Raw genomic sequence first — 23,558 nt, forward strand, 5'->3', positions numbered from 1 at the left:
ACTAATGAATGAAAACCTGTTGGCTAAATATTGAACAGAACCAAAATTACACTGTCTTGAAGCCACAAATACTATTTTATTAAATATATAAAATTTGACTTGTCTTCCATTTTGGAAATTCASGCATTTGAGACCAATTTTTTTAAATCAGTAAGGCAGATTACAACCTTCAGCAACTAACACTGGAAGATTTTGATTAACATTTTAAAAAGTAGAGTGAATTTGTAGAAAAGCAGAGATTAATTCCATGARCTAAAATATACAAGGTGCTGCATACCTTAAAGTTGACAGTGCACAGAATTTTTAAGCTTAGATCAGGAACAGCAAGTGGGCAATACGGATGGGTGAGTGATACCGCTAGTGCGGCAGACAGGTATCTAATTAGAATCTTTATATTTCGGCTTGTAAATACTTAGGCTGAGTTTTGGGGGTTCCGCCATGCCCCCCCTTGCTTACCACAAAGATTTTATTTAACTTGGATGGTCTAAAATCTGTACTAGGGAGCTCTATGCCATATGTCAGTTATCTGAAAGAAGGACGTTTCAGGCTCCAAGTACCCTTTTTTCTTGGCTGTTTAAACTTGTTGAACACACATAATCCTAGGCAATGAAGCAGAATGGAAGAGGCAGACTTCCAAGAATAAACTGATTACTTAGAGCTCAACTTCAGATATTTACATGTGTGCTTTCAGTGATATTTTTTCTACAGAAAAAAATTGTTCTGTGTCTGATTTCAATTTAAAAGAGTAGAAAAAGCTGTAACCAATTCTGTTCAGAAGCTGATCACACAGATTACTTCACTAACTATACACACTAAGATGGACATTCAAGCTGTCATTCAAGCCATCTTAAGCAAACTACTGAAGATCGAATATCCGTTTGGCTTCATTCCAGCCTTTTCAACAAGGTTTCAATTACACTGTATCTAACCATGCACAGTAAATCCTTGGATTCAGAAGCTGAGACTACAAGGACAGAATCTGGAAATATTCATGAAGCCCGGACTATGAACAGAATTCAAGTGTTTACAGTGGTTTGGCTTAAATCTAGTTATACAAAATGATATAAAAATACTGTTGCTTTCTCCCTGAAACTTTTGCTATTTTTACTAAAATCACTTCACACTAGCAGACTGCAACTTCCAAGGCTTGGAGAGAAGATACTGATTTTGATACTAATAACATGAATAATCCCTATTACCKTTAGGCCACTTTTACATATTTATCCTTTTCACTCATCTGCACACAAAATGCAATTGTAAATTCTGATTTGTAACATCAATTATATTTGGTTAAAGAGAAAGCAACAGGGAAATGCTCAGAGACTAAAAAGGAGAGTCAAGGAAGACTGAAGCCTGGCTTGAAGGATCAAGGATGTCTTCTTGCACAGCTGTCAGTTGTGACTGAAGAGGTTCTGATATCTTGGACTATTAAAACACCAAAGTTTGGCTGTAGACTGCTTCAAGTTTGAAGGGCAGAAGTTTTAACCATGTTGTAAGGCTGGATTAGAAGATGTAAAGCTGAAAGAGAAAGAAAAAATGTTTTAAAATAATAAATCACGCCACAATCAAATAAGAGATTAGAATTACTTTCACTAGTTTTAATATAAAAACAAAATTATGTTTGAGAACAATCTCAAAAGAGCTAACAGGTGACAGAAGACAGTACTATTGTTCATTGGGACTTCCACGTGGAAAAAGTTACTGTCTCATCCTTTTAAACAATCCTTCATAGACCTCACATACCAGCACGAAGAGATACMTTATAAAATCAGAAAGGAAGGGCTTATATTTAAGAAGAGAGACAGGGAGAATAATCAATGCAAACCTTCTATAATCTCTTTTAAGATTAGCACATTTTCTTTAGAATATTATCTGTGGTAAATTAAAATTCCTCTGTGAAATGGCAAATTCAGGCTTGGACAATTTATTTCCAAATTATACCAGCTATGTTTTAAAATTTACATACGTTCAATTTATAGAACAAAAGCACATGTCCAGAACAACCAATTACTGAGAAATAAGATTAAAAAAAAAAAGCAGAAGCCAGTTTATTCACAAAATAATTGTTGCTGCAAAGCTCTACTTACGAGTAAAACAAGACAAAAAAGCAGCTGTCAGAATGTAACTCAGTGTGGGCCAGTAATCAGCGTTTTTAAGATTTATTCATAAATGTAATAAGCACATTGCCATAGATAATCATTTACTTCAGAAATAATTTCCTCACTTTAGCCCACTGCATTTGCCTTAAAYAACACAGGGAAAACGCTGCAACAGGATTGGAAACTTGAATTAAGTTCAGCTCTTTACTTTTTGAATTTTTCTTTTTTTACTTTTGTTCTTTATTATTTGAAAGKAGATCCTTATCTTGATACTCACCTAATAGGAATTAAACCATTGTTCATGCATTTTCAGAAAATTCTTGGATTTAAATAACTAAAGTATCTCCCATTTCTGCATAACGCAGCAATACTTAAGTACTTTTTCTCCTTAATGGCGTTCACTGATCCGTTAAAATCTTGTACAATTAATATTAACATTAATACTRTGTCTCAGCACCAATGCCACTGTAGTCCAGTCAACATAAAGCAGAGACACTGCAAGGAAACAACTGTTCTTCCTTTCAGGTAATGAAGATGTCACTTGTGGAAGAAGGACCAATAAATGACAGCCTTAATCTTTACCAACCTACTTATCTCAACAACTTTAGCAGAGTCCCTGTTTCACAGCAGTGAAGGCTTCATTCAAAGCTCAGTGAAATCAGCAGTTTCTTAAAAAGAAAACCMTAACTTTGTATTACCTTGTTTTCAGAGCACCTGTATCAGCAGTTCTTGTTTATTTTTGGTACAAATTTAACAACTGACTATTTTTCAGTTTTTGATTTTCTACCAGTAAGAACAACTGATCTTCAAAAAAATTTTACYGAAAATTCTTTATATGGAACTTGCAGCACAGCAAAGTGGCACTGCAAACTCTTGTTTTCTAAGTACTGAATTTCAGTAACCTATCTTTTAAACAACATATACTTTCTTACTTTTCCTTAAAAACATTTTTTCTTGTTATAGTAACTTCTGTCAAAAGGGAGCATGAACACAGGCAAACCAATCCTTCCTACAGGGCAAGGACCATGATTTCTAAATATAAATGCACACATATAAGTATTTTATAAACCTATGTATTTTAGGCAACTTGTGCTATCCTTTTTCTTTTATCCTTAATGGTATTAGTATCAATAATACTCCTAACTAATGCTGCCGAAGAATAATATAATCCATAGAAAAACCACTAAGAGTGGTACAGCTATAAATACAACACATGTTGGAGCCCTTCCATTCTTTAATCATATGTTATAATAGTGCTTTATTTATACTATCATATAGTATTTCTCAAAACAGCATTTTTATAGCTATAGCTGCACATAGATGATAACTTTTAATGTTACAAGGCTTTCCTAAATGGAAAAAAACAGTAACAGAGGCAGAAATCCTAAAAGCATGATCCATGGCTATAAATGGATGATGCACTACATTATTTTCAGAAAATAAATGTCCTGTTGAACTATGCTATAGCAAAAAACATTTTCATATTTTTTTCTAACTTTATAAATTAGCCAAACTGAAAAATAATTTTCTATATTACAGTTGTCCAGAAGCTTTTCAGTGAATGTTTTTGCAAGAGATAATGAACAATTTACCTTAGCTAAATCAACTTCTGCGCTTCCTAATTGCTTTCTGCTATGTTACCAACTTTTCCTCTTAGAGCAGAATTAAAATGTGGGGGAAAAGAAAACCTTAAGTAAAACTCTRATCCTGCATCACTTAATCTTCTGTGAGCATTGAGGTATAGTAATCCGTCCACACAAAATACAAGATCAAATTCCAAGCAATATAATAAATAAATATATATATATATATAAAATCTTTCTATAATTGTAGAAAAGAGTCACCATAAAGACTTCGTGATGATATAATGCTTGAGAATACCYCAAATAACATACTATGAATTGTTAGTCAGAATTTTGGTAGGCTTTCTTCCATTAAAAAGAAGGAGATAGAGGGAACACAAGGGAGTGAATCTGCAAAACTTTGTTTAGATTTTGTCACCTGTATAAGAAACATGTGTGTTCAGCCCACCAGCCTATAGCTAATTTGAACATCCACAATGAAAACTACAAATTTATAACATGAGCTCTTGTATCAGAAGGATGTACATGATACATAAAAATAAAAATTCTGTGATAAAAAAAATCTTCCTATCTGCTGAGCTACAATATTTGTGGCTCTATGCTAAAAAAAAAATCAAATATTATTATTCTTCAATTAGTTTTTTAAAAAAAACTTCAATCTATTTTCAGAAAAAGTAACTATTATGTTTGTGATAAAGCTTACTAAATACTATTTTCAACGTGATTTTAACACATTTTGAATTTGGGGAAAAACCTTCAGTCTATAACATTTTCATACATTGTATGCATACATACATATATATATTTTTCACCAATACATACATTACTTTTCACCAATACATAAATATCGATGAAAGTTTGCATGTATGACGTATGCGTTAACAACTGATGGGAACGTGGGACTACAACTGCAAAATCAAGCAAGGTGAAAGCAATACTGCAATGAGTAACAACCATAGTTCAAACTTTTCGCTGTACAAAGATAACAACATTTCATATGTGCTAAAAATGACTAAGTACAGAAAGGTACGTTACAATTATCTGAATTCCCTAGAAATACCAGTTTTAGTTCCCATATAARAGAACATTGATTTCTTAGTTATGTTGCAAAGGTATTACTCTGAAYGGGAATCAACTGAGTATACAAACAATTAGTACCAAAGCCAACGCTGACCATCYGCTCTATGGAGAATGCAGCTATTTAATACAATACAGCTATGCTGGTTCCATTCTAAAAGCATCAAGACAAATGGAAAACAAGCATTAATAGATACTGTTCAAAGCTCTGGTGCCCAAGAATGACAATGAGATCTATGAACATAAAATAGGCATGCCTCTTCCAAGGTAAAACATGTTGTTATGACCTATGAACTTTTCTGATTGCTTAAGCCACATTTTTGCAAGGAAAGCACCCTTCCTTCCCAAACAATTACATTGCATCTGCACTGCACGATAGAGAATGCTTCTGTTTTGCATGTGATTAGGAAATTATAGCATGTATTCCTAAGGATAGCAGCTCATTCATTTTCCCAATTAAGTCATTCCATTTTTTCTAAGAAGTGCTAATTCTTACATAAATCAATACAAAGCCATTTTCTACTTTTAGCAGACACAGCAAGATTATGCTGGCTCTATGAGARGCCTACATAAGCATCCCTCTGTGGGGCATTATGCATAAACAAGGCTGACGAAAGCATCTCCACATATTTGACTTGAATTGATTTTCCAAGCTTTGTATTACGTTAACAACAGGTTTTCTATGTATCACAGGGAACATAAAAAGGTTCAAGTGACAATTATTTTTACAACCTTAATTCTAGATGTGTATCATTAACATGATATACTGTGACGCTCTTATGCACATTATTCCCCAGCTCAGGGCTGCAACTTCAGCTCAAATTCTTCTTTGAGCAGTTTTTTTTYCCCCCAATTTTGATGAAAATTTCCAAAGTTTAAATAACCACAGGGTGGATTATAAACACAAATATTGTTTCAAGTCTTAGTCTTCCTTCGACATCTGTTGGCCTTATTGTCATTTTACAACATTTTTCTCAGCATCCTTTCTCCTATACAATGAACACATACAAAAAGGGAACAGGCTGCCCAGCTAACTGATTGAAAAAGGGAAATGAAAATTGCTTGGAAAGTTATAAAATGCACAGAATGACTGAAAATCTTTTTWAATCACCATAGTCGAACAGTGTTGATAGTTTTGATGCATTTATAAGTGTTGAAAATGTGAAATTTGTGCTTTTGAATATTCAATTGAAAACTTCTTTTGCTGCAAAAACAAATAAAAAGCACAAAAATGTCAAGGTACTTCAGTTMTTATGGGTTTCGCTTCCATTTGTATCTGAGTGACATTGAATAAAATCTGAAAGTCAAAGAACTTTATTTGTAGCAACTACAAACTAAAAGAAATTTGAACAAATTAAAAAAATAAATAGTTATAATAAAGTACTGGACTGACAGTTCTAAATCTTTTTAAGCATGGGGCTCAATAACGCAAGCTTTCTTACTTCACTAGTGTGCCTCAACTGTATTCTATATAGAAAAACTCTGTATTTACACAATAGATTTTTTTCACATTTAAGGAATCTGATCTTTTCCCATAAACTATTTGACGTGTTAGTAGTTTTGTGATAATAGATATATATATTAAAAAGATCATAACAAGAATAGTGTTACAATGGTGAGGGTACCAGTAATTATCATCTGTGGCAGCTCRTGGACTCACAATCCGGCCTCAGCTGGTGACCATACATTATACTGTTCTTTAGCAGCACTAAATGCTGGTAATGCAAAGTGCACCTATTGCTTTACCAACATATACTACTTATACTACTGTATAAGTAGTGCTACTGTACCATTACTTTTATTTTGCAAAYTAAAAGATATAGAACTAGTTCTGCCTTACTGCCATATATTCCCAATAYTAGTTTGATCAGTTAATTTAATGAGCCAATTTAGTACTAAAACCAAGACTTTCTGAACTCTAATACAACATTCAGAATAAGAAGAAACWTTGAACATTGAAAATACGAGCAAAAATACAAAGAAAACAAGATGATTTCAATTCCAAAACAAATTTTGAAGGGACAGTAAGTAGCTTATGCCAACAACAAGCATATTTTGCTTTAATTTTTTTTTATATCATTTTAAAATGAAGTAGCCTTGCTGAATTTAAACATTTCACTGAAATACAAATAACCCAAGTGCCTCTACCATTGTGGTATTACAGGAAATTACCCCAAAATTGAGGAAATGCAAACTTCATTAATTTAAACACCAACAGAGAGGCACAAATGGTAAAGAAACTGTCCTAACAATAAAAGGAAAATACACTTTTTCAAAATACATGGAACTAAGTCAGAGTGTCCTTTCAAGCAGTTAATTCTTACTAACCAGGTAGAATAAACTTAAGTGTTCATTCTTCTAAAAGGCCACTTGATGCTGGTTTAAAACTGATTACTACAGTTGCAGAATAAATAAATGTATATATTTGCTTAACAAACATGATATAAAAAGTCATACTAAGTCATAAGGGCTCTTCTTGAGTATAAATGGATGCTATAAAAACCYTGGACACTTAAGTTACTTATTCCTTATTTCACTGATACATGGAGTTCTAAAGCACACTCACTGAAAATCAGTAATAAGTTTCCCTCATGTAAGCAGAAAAGGACTAATCAGAAACTTCTCTAATTTGAATGGTAGCCTTCATGCTCCTTCTAGTTAAATAAAAGTTTGGAAGGTAAAGTGGCAACTACAAAAACACTTTATGAATATAAAATTCAGAAAATAAATATTAACAGAAGAATTCTTATTTTTGGATTGATAGTACATTAGCGAAATACAATTACCTTTTTCACTTCATTTACAACGTAGAAAAAGAACTTTTGTCAAAACAGGAAAATCATGTTCAGATGCAACCTCACTGTTAAAGGCTATTTCAGATACACATATATGCAAGCTTCATAATTTATTTATGATATTTCAATATTCTATTTCCCTTTCTTTTTTTCCTCCTGACTACTTCATTACTCTCATTTTATGAAAGCCTCATGGCAGCTATGACATTGACTGTAAAAAATTCTTAGCCTTTAGGAATTATAATCACAGTTATAACAACAGAAAAAAAACACATGCAGACAACTGATTCTTCTGGTTGATGGCGATCCTTTAACTTAAGATATTACTGGAAAGAAGGAATGGCAATGTGGAACACAGACCTCTTAGTCTGATTTCTTTTCTGAGAAAAAAAAATGAATTTTAAAGTACACATCTCTTAACAGTAAAGCAGAATTGCACATCTGACAAAAATATATTCATATAATAATACATTTCTCGTAAAACTTTTGGCCAAACTAAATAATAAATAAAAAAAATAGATAAGTGCCCAATGGTCAAAARGAAAACAATTCACAATGTAATAGACAGATTTCCATGAGAAAGATTATGCCTTTTTTTCTCCTCTCACTAAGTATTTGTTGCTGACTCTGCCCACTCAAACAAAAAAATCTTCCAAGACCAGTAATAAATAATTCTACGCACACAAAGCCACACACACCTGTTGCCATGTGGCTTTTTGCAAAAGCCACACTGTTTGCTGGGCACCCAAACATATTTGCTTTCACTAGCAGATGCATGCTCCACACCTTCCCGTTTTACAGTTGAAATGTTATCCGGAATGAACAGAGGAGGTTCATCGACTGACAGGCTTTTGCTGCTTCTTCTCTGGCGTGGTTGAAGATTCTTATCAATTCTTTTCAATTTGTTTTTTTCTTTGTCATCCTCCTTCAAATGTTCTRGAACAGAGGGATCTTTTGTCTCTGCCTCTTCCTTTGTGGAACTACTTGTTTTCAGTACAGTGGAGAGTTGATGTTTTGGGGCCTGCTTTTGGCCAAGATTTGAAGCATGCCCTGATAATGCATGCACAGAGTGGTGCATATCTTTAGAACAGCTTTGATGAGTAGGAGATTTCTCATTTGCTCTTTGAATTGATGGCTTCTGTACTTGTCCAGGAGCCTGAACTCGGGGCATTTTCTTCAGCRCTGTGTTGGTCTGCTTTTTTACTGTGATGGCTGAAACACAGCCCTTTGTTTTCAAACTCAAATCAGACTGTTTTTTCCTAATTTTAACTGGGTTATTCAGATGCTGATGACCCTCTTGCTCATCTGCATTCCGCTTCACACCTGCTGACGATGAACTGTGAAGACCTGAAACAGCAAAACCAGCTCTTGTTTTTGAATGCATTATTTCTTGTTGCACTGCAACTGATTTCTGTCGAGTACCTGCAGGCACACTTTGCTTATTCTGTATTAGAGATTTACTGTGTCGGGGCCTCACATTTTTTCCACATTTTGGTGAAACACTGCTTGGTTTATCATCATCCTGAAATTTTGAGGCCTCAGTGCCKTCTACCTTAGCAGTGCTGATCTCCCGCTGTACATTTTGGCTTGTATTGTCAAGAATAATACTATTTCCTGGGTCTGCAGAAGTAGAATCTTCACTTTTCAATTCTTTATTATCAAATTCTGTACTGTTCAATAGTTCTTCAGATAGAGTTACAGTTTTCTCCATCCCTTTGACATCATCTACAGGCTCTGTTATACATTGTTCTAAGGACAAGACATTTTCATCAGAAACTTCACTCTGGGAACCTAACCTACATTCAACTCCCTCTTCCACAGAGCTGGACAAACCTGAAGAGGTCTGATAAATTTTGCTTTGATTCACACAAACACTTGTAATAGGTGGATCATTAGCTTTTCCAGTTATCTTACTTTGATCATGTTCTTCTGCTTTCCTCTCTGATTCTTCTGTTTTATTTACAGTCTTTTCTTCTGAAGAAGTTTCAGAACCCATTGAATCAAYCCTATCATTTCTCTCATTTTTAACTGCAGCAATTTCAGTATCTACAGACGTTGAACAAATCGACTCAATATTCTCTGAATCAGTCTTCACAGCAACCTCAGTTATTTCCTTTGTTTCTCCATGAGAGGGAGAACAAGCTCCTGCTAAATTAGAACAACTTAAGTCTTGGGAGATTTCCTCAGCCTTTCCCTGCTCAAGGGTTTCTGATCTTACTTCATTCACCTCTTCAGGACCAGGAAGACATTTTGTACTACTTTGGGAAGCTGTTACTGTTGTTGCTCCTTCCGTCTGTCCAGATCGTCTTGTACTACGCCTAACTTCTTTAGGCTGTTCAGGTTTCAGGGGTGTAGCAGCATCYGTTTCTTTCGCTGGACTTCTTTCTTGTTGTTTCTGTCCTGTTTTGTGAGTAGATCCACATTTCACAGATGATTTTTTGGTACTAACAAGAGGTGCAACATTTGAACGTTTTGCTAGTGTGCTTTGCCGCAAACTCCGTACTGGTTCTATTAAAGGAAAAAGAAAATCTCTCAGCTGTACTGTGTCTTTTCTTTACAAACACAAGACTAACCTAGYATAGAAGTAATTTAGCTTACTGACCACAAAGAATTTAGCCCGTAATGGTTTACTGGACTTAAAACACAACTCCATTTATTTCAAGAAATGGAAAAAAAGACTTTTCAATTTTACAGTGCTGCAGCTTGGATGTAAAATTTCAATATTCTAATCATTATGAAAGTTCCAGACTAATATTTTAAAAAACAGAAATAGCCCTAATGTTAAAAAGACAATCAAACCCCACTCTACTTAACTATTTTCTTTTCTACCTTAACAACTTATTTATGCAGTTTTTACTTATTTATAACATAATATTGTTATTAAAAACACACCAGTTAAATTTACAGAAAGTGGAGATCACAGGCTATGAATCTGAGATTCARTTAACTCCTTAGCAGATGACATTTCTTCCTTTTCCAAGCAATAATRTTTCAGCATCTTGTTTAAAAAGTGTACTCCTCAGCTTTGTAACATGCAGTCTTATTTAAAYTCTGACTCCCATATTAAACAATTTTACATCTTTAACTTAACCTATTCTATGAAAGTAGATCCACCAGTTTGACTGGTGAAAAAGAAAAAAAAATAGCCATATACTAGGTATGACAGAATTTAAGCACTGGATTAAAATACCTATTAAGCATATTCAGATATGCAGATGAAAGACTTAAAAGTACAGTTAACATAACCTAATTCAAAACAAAAAGAAAATACATTAATAAGAATAGAATTAAATTTTTATTTGGAAATAAAGAATCATTCTACTATCTACTCTAATATCCAATCTAATACTCCAACACTGTTTGAAAATACAAAATGGCTCTATAAGTTAACATCTAATTTTTCCGTATAGATTAAATCTTTGTTGGTGAAGAATATCAGTGCTTTCAGATAAAAAGATCAAAATCTCAAAAACGAGTTTGAGGACCCTGAACCATAAGGAAGACATCAAATATTTATTATAAAGAAAATCAAACTAAATAGTACCCTACAAATGCTGAATTCTAGCTACAGTTAAAGCAAATGAGAAGTGTCTGTATTATAATTCACACAACATATAGTAAAGCTTTGTTTGAAGTTTATAAATGTTAGGAACAGCTTATAAAAATTTAACTGATATCAAATATGCAAAAGCATTCATCATCTATTGTATGATCACCTTGTGCCATTAAACGTGGAGATTTTCTGGGTGACGTGACTGATGTTTCTTCTGAACGGCTCCTCAAATTCCTGCTAGGTAAAATTAGCTCATCTTCATCAATGGTGTCGTTACCACTCTCTTTAACTCCTCCTTCATCCATAATATCATCAAGACTAATAACTGGAAAAAAACAAAAAYAAAAAAAGCCTAAAACTTAAAATGATCAAAAAATGTTATAGCTGTAAGGTTGAGCAAGGCAGGGAAAAAGAYAGGGGATATAAACAAAATAGGGCCATCTAAAAACAAAGGAAAAAATGAAGGCAAGACAGCAAATTTCCATGTGAGGCAGTTTCAGTGTAGAAGAAGCTATCACCCAAAGTTTAAAATTTTTGTAGATAGTCCTTACAGCTTTTTGGTGGACTCACATTTTTATTGTTTTTTTGCCACAGGAAGGTCCCCAGTCTTAGAGGATCAGCTGTCCCTCACTGCCCCTTCCCACCTAAGAAAAAGTGAAGAAAGGTGAACAGCAGAAAGAGCTGATCCAGAACTGCAAAAAGTTTAAATCACAATTTTCTCGTAGGACAAAATTAGAACTGCAAGTCCCACCCACATCACATATCTGCATTTGCAACCCCTTTTCACAAGGGCACCAAGTGCAGCATGCACTAGTCTCCCAGCTAGTGTGTGAGAACATTGCCTTTGTCAAACACCTATCCTCCACTAACCTGAGAAAGGTCCCAGAGGTTGCTCCTGAAAATAGGTTTCCTAAGAGGCAGTCAGGCCACTGTACCAGCCATTCTCCTCACTTTCTCTAAGTTTGGTTCTGCAATGGTAGCCTCTCCTATCCCAAGATCCTATGTGTGATTAATGAGTCCTGGTCCCTGTAGGATGCGAAATCTGTGAGATCAAGCCAAACACCCAAGTGATTTTGTAAAACATGTAGGAGGGTTTGACAAATACAGCACAGACTCCAAACAACCAAACGAAGCCTGTTTTTCACTATTCAGATGCCTTCCTAGAAGTGTTTTTAAAATAGGCTAACTTAYATGAAAGAAAAAAAGTCTCTAAAAATGTCTAACAATTGCTTACTTAAAACAGATTTAAATGAATATTGTTACCTTAGAAATCAAAACAATCAAGTTAATAGAAATTAAAAATTGTTAGAATTTTTAGATTGTCTTCAAAAAAAATCTATCAATTCCTGCTCCTTTTCAACTGATGTTACCGCAACTTTAAGAAAAGGAAATGCTTTTGTGAAAACAGCACAATAACGAGCACAATTTTAAAATAACAAAAAACAAATTTATAAAAAACACCTAAAGCCAAATGGTAATCCATAATCAAGTCTAGCAAGACTCTCATTCAGCCACCAAGCTTCCGTCATGAAGAAAAAAAAAAAACAAAAAACAAAAAACAAAAAAAACCACTGTTAATTTTAAAGTTAAATATTCTAAAGGTTTTAAACAGCCTCTTGAAGAAGGCTGGCCTTGGCACCAGGTAAACAGCATTCTGGACCATGATAATTAGACAGCTATGAGGTCTGAATGCTAGGAGTTTCCTRAGCTGACAGTTTATTGTTATTGATATATATTTAAACCGTAATTTTCAGTGACTGCATTGTATACCTCAGCTTACAAGAAAAATGGATTTCTGGAAAGTACTGTCAGCTTTTTCTTTTCAATGCACAGAGGCATCTTTAAGTGTGTGCGTGTATATGCATACGTATCACACACAAGCTGCAGAGGATTGATAATACTATTTTCACCCACTCAGATGAGGGCTCCTTAATCACTTGATTGCCAAAAGCTAGAAGGACATACTAGGAAAAAGACCACACTCTAACTGTCCTCTTAGACTTCATCTTCCCCTAAACATTGGACAGTGGCTCCCAATATCAAAGACAGGAAACTATACAAGATGGACCCTTATCCTAACCCAGACCATCCATTCTTATATTCTTAAAGGTTACATCATTTCAGTAGTTCTGCACTTTGTTATTAGCACTCTTACTATAACAGTRTTCTTACAAAATGTAAAATTGCTGTTAGGGGCTAGACTATGACAAAAGAGACTCTTGACAGATCCTCTTCTGTCTCTTCAGTGCAGAACTAAACTAACTGTGGAAKCTATCACAATGAATAAAGACTATTCAGACAACTTTTGAAGCAATTTTGGAGCAGGTTTTAAGGTTGCCATTACAGTTCCAGGTTTTATAATGTTCTTGCTCAAGTTACTTAATTTATACACCCTTCTTTATTAACGTAAGAGACAAATCCAGTCTGTTATTGACAGATATTAGTTTGAAGTATTAGAATGAAAGTATTTTCATACTTACAAGACTCTGTGCTGTAGCTTTAATTCTATAGAGGAATTTGAAGCACAGAATCTTGTTACTTTCAAACCATCTGAGCTCTAATTCAGCTCTTACAACATTATGAGGCTGGATGAGGAGCATTCAACACAGAACCCTGCTGGGAAAAGAAAAAGCGACAGGGAACAGTAACAAACACAGAGAAGGAGAGTAGAAAATTACATTATGAAAGGCAAGCAGGGGCAGAGGGACAGGTTGGGAAGAAGAACCTAATAAGCAGAAACACACAGAATCAAAGGGAAAGAAAGAGCTACAGGTGACCTCGGTAATAAATATCTGAAGAAATTAAGACAGAGATAAATGAGAGAAAAATCAGTTAGGAGGAAGGGAAAAAAATCAGGAAAAACTCAAAATTGGAATAGAGAAGTTGTATACTACTGTACAACTTCACAAGCTTCAAAAAAAGGAAAATATGGGTCATGTTCAATATATGTATACTGGAAAATGCACCATTGCTACTAACTTAATGTTTTAAGTCTCTCAGCTAACCACAATATTCCAAAAGCATTTAAAATACAGAAGTACTCTGGTGCACTACCACCACACATAGTGAAGATAGTTTACTTGCAAATTTAAAGAAAAAAATTCTGTATATTCAAACAGCAGTGTGACAGTTCTTTAACTCATCATTCATGTAAAACTGATGAAAACAAGATGTCTGAATCGCTAGGGGAATGAGGAGGAGGGAAGGAGAATTACTCCTAAAACAAGATTCAAAACTTTAAATCTCACGTCTTTATTTCCCTCATTAACATAACTCTTCCCATGATTATCTGTCATGATAATCAAAATTCAGACAAATATTCAGATTTTTGACACACTGGTCAGTAAATCTAAATTGCAGAAAGTTTTTTTCCTGTAGATGCTATGTCTGGTTTCCTTTTGCTTACCTACGCACATAGAACAGAATTTCACTATTCCTGCTTTGTGTCATTGTAAATGCTACCTGCACCTGTATCATGATATCAGCAGAACCGAACAAGTCCAAGGCTGATTCCCTATTTTGAATTCTAAAAGCATCACAGATGTTATGCAAATAGTTGAACATTTAAAAATTGCTACCATGTTATATGCCACTGACAATGTGAGAACTAGCCATTAAGTTTTAGTGGGGAAAAAAATAGAAACAACCTAAAACAGTAACTAATGCATGTGTCCAGGTAAACCTTAAGTGGCGCTAACAACAAACTGATAAAGCAATGAAATATATGCACTTATAGTGGAAGAAATAACACTAAATCTCAAGCTCTACAAATGAAGATGGTCTATTTTATTTTTCCTATTGACATCTGAGATGCATATATTCAAGAAGTAGATAGAGAAAAAATACAAATTTCAAGAGATTAAATCATTAATATTTACATAAGAAATACATAACGATATTACAAAACTTGTAAGAAAACATCGAAGTCCAATTATTTTAGGATTTTTTCCTGTACGCAAGTAATCTGTTTAATTGAAAAGAACTTCTCTATCACTACCTTGTACTAACCCTGCAAGGCCAGAAAAGAATCACAGTAGTTAGCCTTTGAAATATTAAATTAAACATTTACTCCTGGTTCTCTTTTAATCTTTAAGCTGTAAAGAAGGCTTTTTCCTGTTTTTAATAATAAAAATATATGAAAGCATTAGGATTAATAAATGTAACAAGACAGCATGAATCTTGACAGAGGACTGACTCCTCATTTTAAAAAAAAATGGAGTTACAGGGCTACGAATCCAAAATTCTCTGGTTATGGGAGCCTGTTACTTAGGATGTAGAGAGTACTAAAAAAAATTCCAACAATAAAGTAAAAATACAGCAAATCAATAACTTAATTTTTGTTAGTTAAGCCTTTAAATGACTTCTGTGATTTGTGAATACAACAACTGCCTTGCAAATCTTTTCACAGAGCCAACATCTCTTCATTCATGAAACTGTTCAAAAGGAACAAACAACTAACCTTTCAGAAGACCTAAAGTGGGAAAAACTGGTAGTTTGTTACCTACAAACCAAAAGCATACAAAATGAACGTTTTCCAGGTTCTCAATATAATAGCAATACAGCAGACAGATTTTATACAGAAAAATTACTACCTTAGTCACAAGATAGTGTGCAACTGTTCACATGGAGAGCTTGCAGGAAGGAAGGCAGGGAGAGGTAAGAATACTGAGAGAAACTGTAGACCCTATTTTGGTTAGCAATCTGGAGGTTAGAGTCACAATTACTTAATCTACAGGAGAAAAATAAATGTACATTTGCTTTCAGTTAAAAAAAGAGAGAGAGAGAGAGAGAGAGACTGAATTTGCCAACATAGCCAGCCAGAATGCTAGCTAAAGAAAAGCATTTGTAGTCTGAACAACTCTTTTGGCTCTAAAGATTTAGTAGGTGATAGCAATTTTAGCAGAGGTAATGCTTTCAACAGTAGTAAGGAAACTACAGAATAAAATTACAAAGAGAGCAATCTGCACTTGGTGAAAGCATTTTTCAGGTTCCAAGCAGCTATCTAGAGGGACAGGAAGAAAGGAGTAATTAAAAGGATGTCCTTAACACCCTTTGCATGCTCTCTTATAGGGGCAGTCTTCCTCATCATTTGTTAGAAATACCTGATGTGATAAACGTACCCATAAGCTTAACTGCATAAAGGTGTGACTTTATTATGAAATACCAAAACATCTCTGGAAAATAACACAATACAAATTCCATTCTCTCTACTGTACGCATAATAAATTAAATGGCTCTGGGGAACAATATTCTGAAAACTACAGCATTCACAATAGCTGAGAAATACCAATTTAGCATGATCACTGTGATTAATTAGCTTGATTTTGGCTTAGGTATCAGATTATACTGGATGTGACAGGGGAAGAATCTGTGGCTGTTCACAAATCAGACAAATCGTCACTGTTCCATGGCTAGCTTCCACATGATGTGCAGTGAAGGAAATCATGTGATCTTAGCTATAAGGGTATCCAATCTGACCTGCTATGCTAACAAGCTTTTATAATCAGGGATAAGCTTTCAGCAAGAAAAAAGAACAACAAAAATAAACCACCTCGTTGTCATGGTATCATACAAAGTGTTTTCTTTTTAAGTGTTCCTCTCAAAAGAAAAGTTGCACCATATAATCTTCTGGTCACAAAACTACTCAGAAGGAGGAGAGAAAAAAGAGTAAAGATTGTCCAACAACTGTTCTACATAACCTACCCCTCCTATCCTGATTATTCAGCTTTTGGTAGAACAATCACTCTGCTGTACTAACGACCAGGAAGGCACAAAGAAACATCAAGACCTAAAACGTAATATGGGATACTTCTGGTAGCTTCAAAAACCAGGGCTTCACTTCAAACCAATTCTTCAAAGCCTCATTTTGTCAAATTCTGTCTTCTAACTGGCCAAGAGAGCACTTTTACCAACTTCCAGTAAAAGCACTAGGCCTTTATTGCCAGACAGTAAATAGCTTTCACCATGGCTAGATTCCTACAAATTGCAGTGAGTAACAAGATCTGTGAAGAGCCTGTACCTCAATTCACTGAAATAAGGGAAGACTTCCTACCTGCTGCTGTAGCACATTTATCTGCTCAGTCTAACCCCACAAACCAGCTACAAACCAAATACGTTTTCCGTTTCAGTCACTCGTCACAAACACATCATAAGAGAGTMTTAGCATATCATCCCTTAATTTGTCCCATGTCCTTTCCACCTGGTGGAAGAGCCAAGAATAGTTATTTCCACCTTTGCTCACAGCCATTTTCAGAAGGTCCTGTCCAAACGAGCAGCATTCTCCAAACTGTTCAGTCAAAGCTGAACAAGACAACCCCATTCCATTGCTCAGTGGCAATTAGGAAGCAAGTTGACAGAGTAGACAAAGATCAACAGCATCTATCTGAAGAAACCATTTAGATCCAGCACAGAACAGCTGCAGGCAGAGACATAAACACAAAACTGCTTTACTGGCACTGATAAATCTCCTGCTATCAGGAGACAGGCAACAGCATTCTCATGATCTTTGCAATCAACACATCAACAGTGCTGACCACAAGCTGTTACCATCTTCCCTGACAGAAGTACATAGTCCTACTTGCAAAAGAGCTTGTGTGCTTGCTGAGCAGATGCCTCTAACATACAGTGAYTGGAAATTAAACTTCCAATTTGATTCACATTTAAAAAAAAAATGTGGTTCTGTTCAACATTAGATGAGTACTTGAACTATTTAAAGAACAGGCAAGCAACTGTCAGCAGTATTGATCACAAAGTCAGACTATCACTATAAAAAGCCTAGTTCCTAGTTAACGATGTGCAAGATAAACCCTAAAGCTAAGACAGAGGCAGTGTTGATGAGCAGTTAACTTTGGATGAAGCCTGTAAACAACACCCAGCAAGAACTGATGTCAATCCAGTAGCAAAAAAAAAAAAAGGCTGAAAACAGACTCATACCTGAAAATTAACTTAAGAGCAAGAAAAGGGAAATGTTTTTTAGACAAACACAGCTGGTAGATAAAAAGATGATCTCTGACAGCAGAGAAAATGCTGTCAAAACTGTGACAAAAATTAATATATGGGTAAGCAGACCTGATATCAGCCTTTCTCAAAGCTTCCAACTCAGAAACATAACTCATGCTCAAAAAGAAAGTTTCACATTTGGAGACAGGGTATAACATCTCTCAGTTTAAGGCATACAAAGTCAACATACCACCTTTGTGCATAGGTTTGTGAATACTCTTGAACTTTTTGCTTAAAGCAGGCTTTCCGAGCAGCATTAATGAGCCATACCTTCTGCTCCTCCATCTTATCTATGATAGTCAAATCACCTCATTCTAACTATTTAGAATCTTCAGCTCATAGTAGTGGAATATAGTGGAATACCGCATGAAACCTTCACCACTTTATATAAATGTAAATGTGGACAGAAGAGAGTATATTTCAGTTATTCATGATCCAGCAAACACGCTAAATCTATCCTTTGCAGTTTAAACTGGCCTTCTGAATTAATTTTCATGAGTATTTTACACCTTTTTTTAAACTGTTCCATGGACTAGACATGGGTTATGCAAAATACTGTTTGAAGGTCTAAAATAAGGATATAGCAGATAAATTTCTGCCTTCAGAAAAAATGAACTCTTCTTCAGGAGTCAACTCAAGACTGCTAACAGAATTAAAGACTATAAGAAACATCATCATCTACCCCTTCAGACAGAACATAACATTTCTTAGGTCTCGCTCTGGTTAACATTAATAGGTAACAATAAGTGTACTTAWTACCAGTAAAATCTTACCAAAAATACACTTCAACAGGTAAAACTTTCACTTTAGAGAAGAGACAAGAGAACAGCCAATAGACGATCATCCTGTAACTATATCACTTAATGCACTACAGGATAAACTCATATTAAGATCCTACACAGGAAAAAATAAAAAAAGAGAGAGAACTGGATGGGTTAGTAAGCAGTAAAATATCTTTCTGCATGGCACAGTCTTCTAGCTCTAAGAATACAAGCAAGGCAAGCTTTGCAGGAAGAGTTACTGTTTTCAGACAAACCAATATTGGGATAGAGATAAGCTTTCATGCATATAATCTGGAAGAAAAAACAACAATAAAAACAGCCTTCATATAAGTAGTTCTAAAAAGGATACTATCTCTTGTATGGCTGCACTCTTACCAGTAGACAACATAAGTTGTATTAGATCAGCAACAAGCTTTTCAGACAAATTGAATGATGAACTGCAAAAATGCTCAAGGACGAAAGACAAACAAAGAAATATAGCTTCAAACTAATTGTTATTCCTAAATAATAAAAAAGAAATACTACAGTCATATCGTCTCAGAATAAAAAGACAATTCTTAACAAGGCCTATAAAAAACAAGCAACAAGAGCATTCTCTGATCTTCTGAATCCTCACTACATGAATTTCAAATTGCATGTTTTCATTTACTTACTAAAAAATGTGCTTCTACAGATTAAAAAAGTAAATACAAGAACAGAGTATAAATCAATCAAAATTGATTTTCCGAGTCTACAGGTAGCCTGAACAGTAAATCTCAAATTTTACTTTAACAGACAGCAAGCCTAAAATTTGCATATGATTATTTAAATATTAATAGTATTAATTATTCTATTGATGATCACTTTCAGGAGAAATATCGAGGTAGTCTGCCAAAATGCTCCAAAATCTCCTCATGTAACTACCAAAATATCTAGCTGTAGCCTACCAAGCAATACACAAATTTTAAATGCAGTATAGGCTTACTGAAGGATGCATAGTGTTTGATAGCATGAAGCTAGAATCTGCATTACTGTTTTACTGGGAGGGCATAAAAAATCTGCAGAGGAAGAATTTGGTTTGGTTGTGGAATTAACTCCTTTATACATATTAATATTGAAATAGTTTTGTTTTGTGGGTTAAAGGAAAATAAGTATACGGATATGGATTACGGCAAGAGCAACAGCAAATTTTAGATGGCCTCAAATCTTGTTGCACCGAAGTAGCAAAAAAAAAAAATCAAATATTTTGTTTTGGCTTTGTAGTTCACTTCTATTACTACCTCAGTCAATAGCATCTTTGATTACAGCTTTCCTCTTTATAATACCGTTCAATTTAGTGAAGGTGTAAATTTAGTCTGTCGGTAGAAATAAAATACACTCTGTGTTAGGAAATGGTCAAAATTTTCACAAACAGTTCATGAAAGTCTCTAGAATGTTTTTTAGATGTGGATATAGTCAAAGTTGATCAAAGTTATTTACAGTAATCTACAATATATTTTTTTCAGTAACCAACTTGGAAATTTTTATTTTAATTCCAGTCAAACAAGAAAAACTATTAAGTACAGAAGAGTATATTTTCATCTCTAATATTAAATTCGGTGCAATCATTCTAGCTAAAAATTAAGTGATTTTTTTAGAAATTGGACAACTGATTTTTCTTTTTTTTCCCCTTTTCTTTCAGACTGCTTCAACACCCCAATATTATTCTTGTTTACCACATTTCTCTAGATTGATTCCAATTCAAGTGTTTCCAAACATTAGTGAAGAACTGTATTATCTATCCAGTGTTTTCTTTGAACAAACAAAGCAAAACACCCAGTATCTGTTATCAGCTCAGTACTAGAACTCCCAGTACTAACAGAGTAACCCTAAAGTTAGGGTAATAATTTGTACAACTCAAATACTCCTATTGCTAATCCTGAATTATTAAAATTTTGAAAGTAACTGGTGACTTCCTGATCAGGCACAGTACTTAGGCTAAACAAGTCACAACTTTACGTGGGAAAAATTTACACATACTCAAAACAAAGCCTGAATTACTTCTGATCCAGATTAGGARGAGCCTTTCCCCATCGTTACATGACCAACTTAAAGTACAAACTGCACAGGTTTTAAGGCCTAACATGTAAGCAGCGCAACAAAAGGGGCAGGAAGGAGAGAGAAAACCCAAAGTACTATTTCTACATTATCAAAAAGGGATGGCACTAGAGTGTTACTGAATTTTAAATTGTAATTTTAAAAAAATTGTAAGATTTACCTGTTGAACAAGGCATCTGGAAATTGGGATCATTGCTATCCAAAACAGGCAAACAGAACTGGGCACTTGCAGATCCTAGCATAGGATCCTTATCGCTGAGCATGTTCTTCAGCGAATCCTCTAAGACATTTTGACTTGTACTAAAATCCTCACAGACTTCATTCTCCAGGTTGGATCCTAGAAATAGGGCATCATCTAAGTGTTCAGTAGGAATTAAATGGTTAAATGTATCAACTATATCCATGAAGACTCCTGTGTGTCTTTCAGCCCTATAGAAAGACAAGAAAAATACCATAAGAAAATAAGCTACAAATTGTAAAACACCTAAGAAACCAGCAAATTGTTTTGGCTGTTGTGCTTTATAAAGAATATTTAAGGTATTTTAGAATTGTAACAAAAAAATCTGCTTATGGCTTAGAATGTCTCGCTGCAGATGTAAAACCATTTTTTTAATTGATTAAAAACTCACGTGATAGAAGAGCTTATATTAATAACCTATCAGCAGAGCAGTGCCATTTCTACAGATTATATATAACACGGATTAACTGAAACATCTCCTTTCAAGAATTTGTTTAGATCTTAATCAAGCAGGGCAGGGGCGGAAAGGGGGCATGTACAAGGAATCAAGAATAACTAAACCTGAGAAGTAGTACTGTGAGGGCATATCTTTCTTCATCTTTAAATATAAAAATCCTGCACTAACCTCGATGAGAAAACTCAGGAACTGGGCCCAAAATTAGGAGGGGCTATATTTCCATTCATATGCAAACTATCAAGTACTTTATAGCAAGTGACTATTTTTAAGCAGAGAAGTCTTATCCCATATTATATTTCACCTATTATTATATTCAGTAAACATACAGAAATTTTATATGAAAACATGACCTCATCAAGTACACGGGAATTCTATCACCCGATTTCACGATGGGCAGAATTTCACCATCCTTTTACTAACTCTAATTTTAATGAAGTTTAGGTAAGACTTAAGGAACTCTAATGAAAGAAAACAGCTATATTTTACAAGGTATTCCCTATTTCCAGAAAACTTTTCTGTGATATAGCAGAAATGCAACTAATTCAGCAGAGATTCAGCTAACAGCAGCACAGAGTCACTATGCAACAGAATGAAAAAACAGTGAGTAAAATGCTTCTTCAAAACTTTAGCTTAACCATATACTTAGGGTACTAACAGATAATTATAATAAACTGGAAAACAGTGGCTAGGGAAAACGAGTAGTGCCTGGCATCATTTGGCATAGAGGAAAGACTAGGAGACCAGTTTTGTCACACCAATACATTCTCTCCCTCTCCTTCCTGCCCTTCACCCCCACTCCCCAGAGTAAACAGTTTAGTTTAAAAAAAAAAAAATAAAGAAAGAAAGAAAGAAAAAGGAGAGAAGTGAGATTAAGACTTTGTAATATCTGAATTACTTACTATATTCCTATTCCAGCAACCCATTTACTTACTTACATCCGCTTACACTTACTAAAATAATAAATTTGCTTCATTATATATGTTAACTAGGTATTTCCATTTTAACAGTCAACAGGAAAAATCTTAGGCATTCACACATTTAAGAACTTTGCTACAAATTCAACCATATTTTTGCAATTTATGACCATTTCACAAATTTACAAAAAGTACAGATGAGCTTGAAAGATTTTTCTCACTAAAAATATGACAGTCTTCCTTCTTCCATGGGGAAGCGAGAAAGAAAACACAAGACAGGTATGTCACCACACCTCTGCAGAGTATAGTGTCTTTATGGGATGTGTATATCACTACGCCTTTGCAGAACACAGTGTCTTTACAGTAGCTACACTAACCATGATAAAACAATAGCATAGGATACCCTTCCAATCAAACAGCTAGCAAGATGGAAAAACATGCCAAGTCAGGTGCATCTATGTAGGGAGGCAACAGTCTCGCAGCAACAAATGTGTTGGAATCTGACAACTCCCTACAGCAAAAAATGCCTTATTTCTACTAAGCGACGTGGTGTATTTACCGCACCGCATGGCATATATACCATGCCAACTAGCACCTACATCAATCCATGCTCTTTTCCCAATTCTCAGAATAATTTCCAAATTAAGCAACAAATGAAGTAGTAAGTCAGAACTGGGGAAGCACTATACTGCACTGTATAAGCTACTCTATTAACCTTATGCAATGTAGTTACAGCAGTTAGATATTACACAAGAGCTGCAGTAGCTCAAAGAAATAAAGTATTTACAAATGTCACAATCTGGTACTTTAAAACACCCTCCTACAATGAGAGTTCTTTTCATACTGGTATCACACAAGCACAAGAGTAACAGGCACAGGATAAAACGGTGGAGAACTTCACCACAAACAAGTGCCAATGACATTGCAGATACAATATTCATGAACTACTGTAAGCAATCTTCTGTACATCAACACTAAATATCAA

General features: G+C 34.7%; 1 protein-coding gene across 5 annotated transcripts in view; it reads right to left on the reverse strand.

Moving 5' to 3' along the window:
- Positions 1–21,388, reverse strand: part of PHF3 (PHD finger protein 3) — a 50,912-nt gene extending 29,524 nt beyond the window's left edge. Inside the window, exons 1-6 of one of the 5 annotated variants that reach the window (XM_085324889.1) lie at positions 21,125–21,191; positions 13,588–13,723; positions 11,978–12,133; positions 11,678–11,751; positions 11,271–11,432; positions 8,253–10,062 (exon numbers count right to left, since the gene is read on the reverse strand). In XM_085324889.1, the coding sequence (XP_085181015.1) occupies positions 8,253–10,062; positions 11,271–11,412 (1,952 nt within the window). In that variant the 5' untranslated portion in view covers positions 11,413–11,432; positions 11,678–11,751; positions 11,978–12,133; positions 13,588–13,723; positions 21,125–21,191. Of the gene's footprint in view, positions 1–8,252; positions 10,063–11,270; positions 11,433–11,677; positions 11,752–11,977; positions 12,134–13,587; positions 13,724–21,124 lie in introns of those variants that run through there. The other 4 variants (XM_085324890.1, XM_085324891.1, XM_085324892.1 and 1 more) reach the window with 4 other exon arrangements.
- Between the last annotated feature and the right edge of the window lie 2,170 nt (positions 21,389–23,558).

This window comes from Rhea americana, unplaced genomic scaffold, assembly GCF_003343005.1.
Source record: "Rhea americana isolate MKP2758 unplaced genomic scaffold, rheAme1 scaffold_94, whole genome shotgun sequence".
NCBI lineage: Eukaryota > Metazoa > Chordata > Aves > Rheiformes > Rheidae > Rhea > Rhea americana.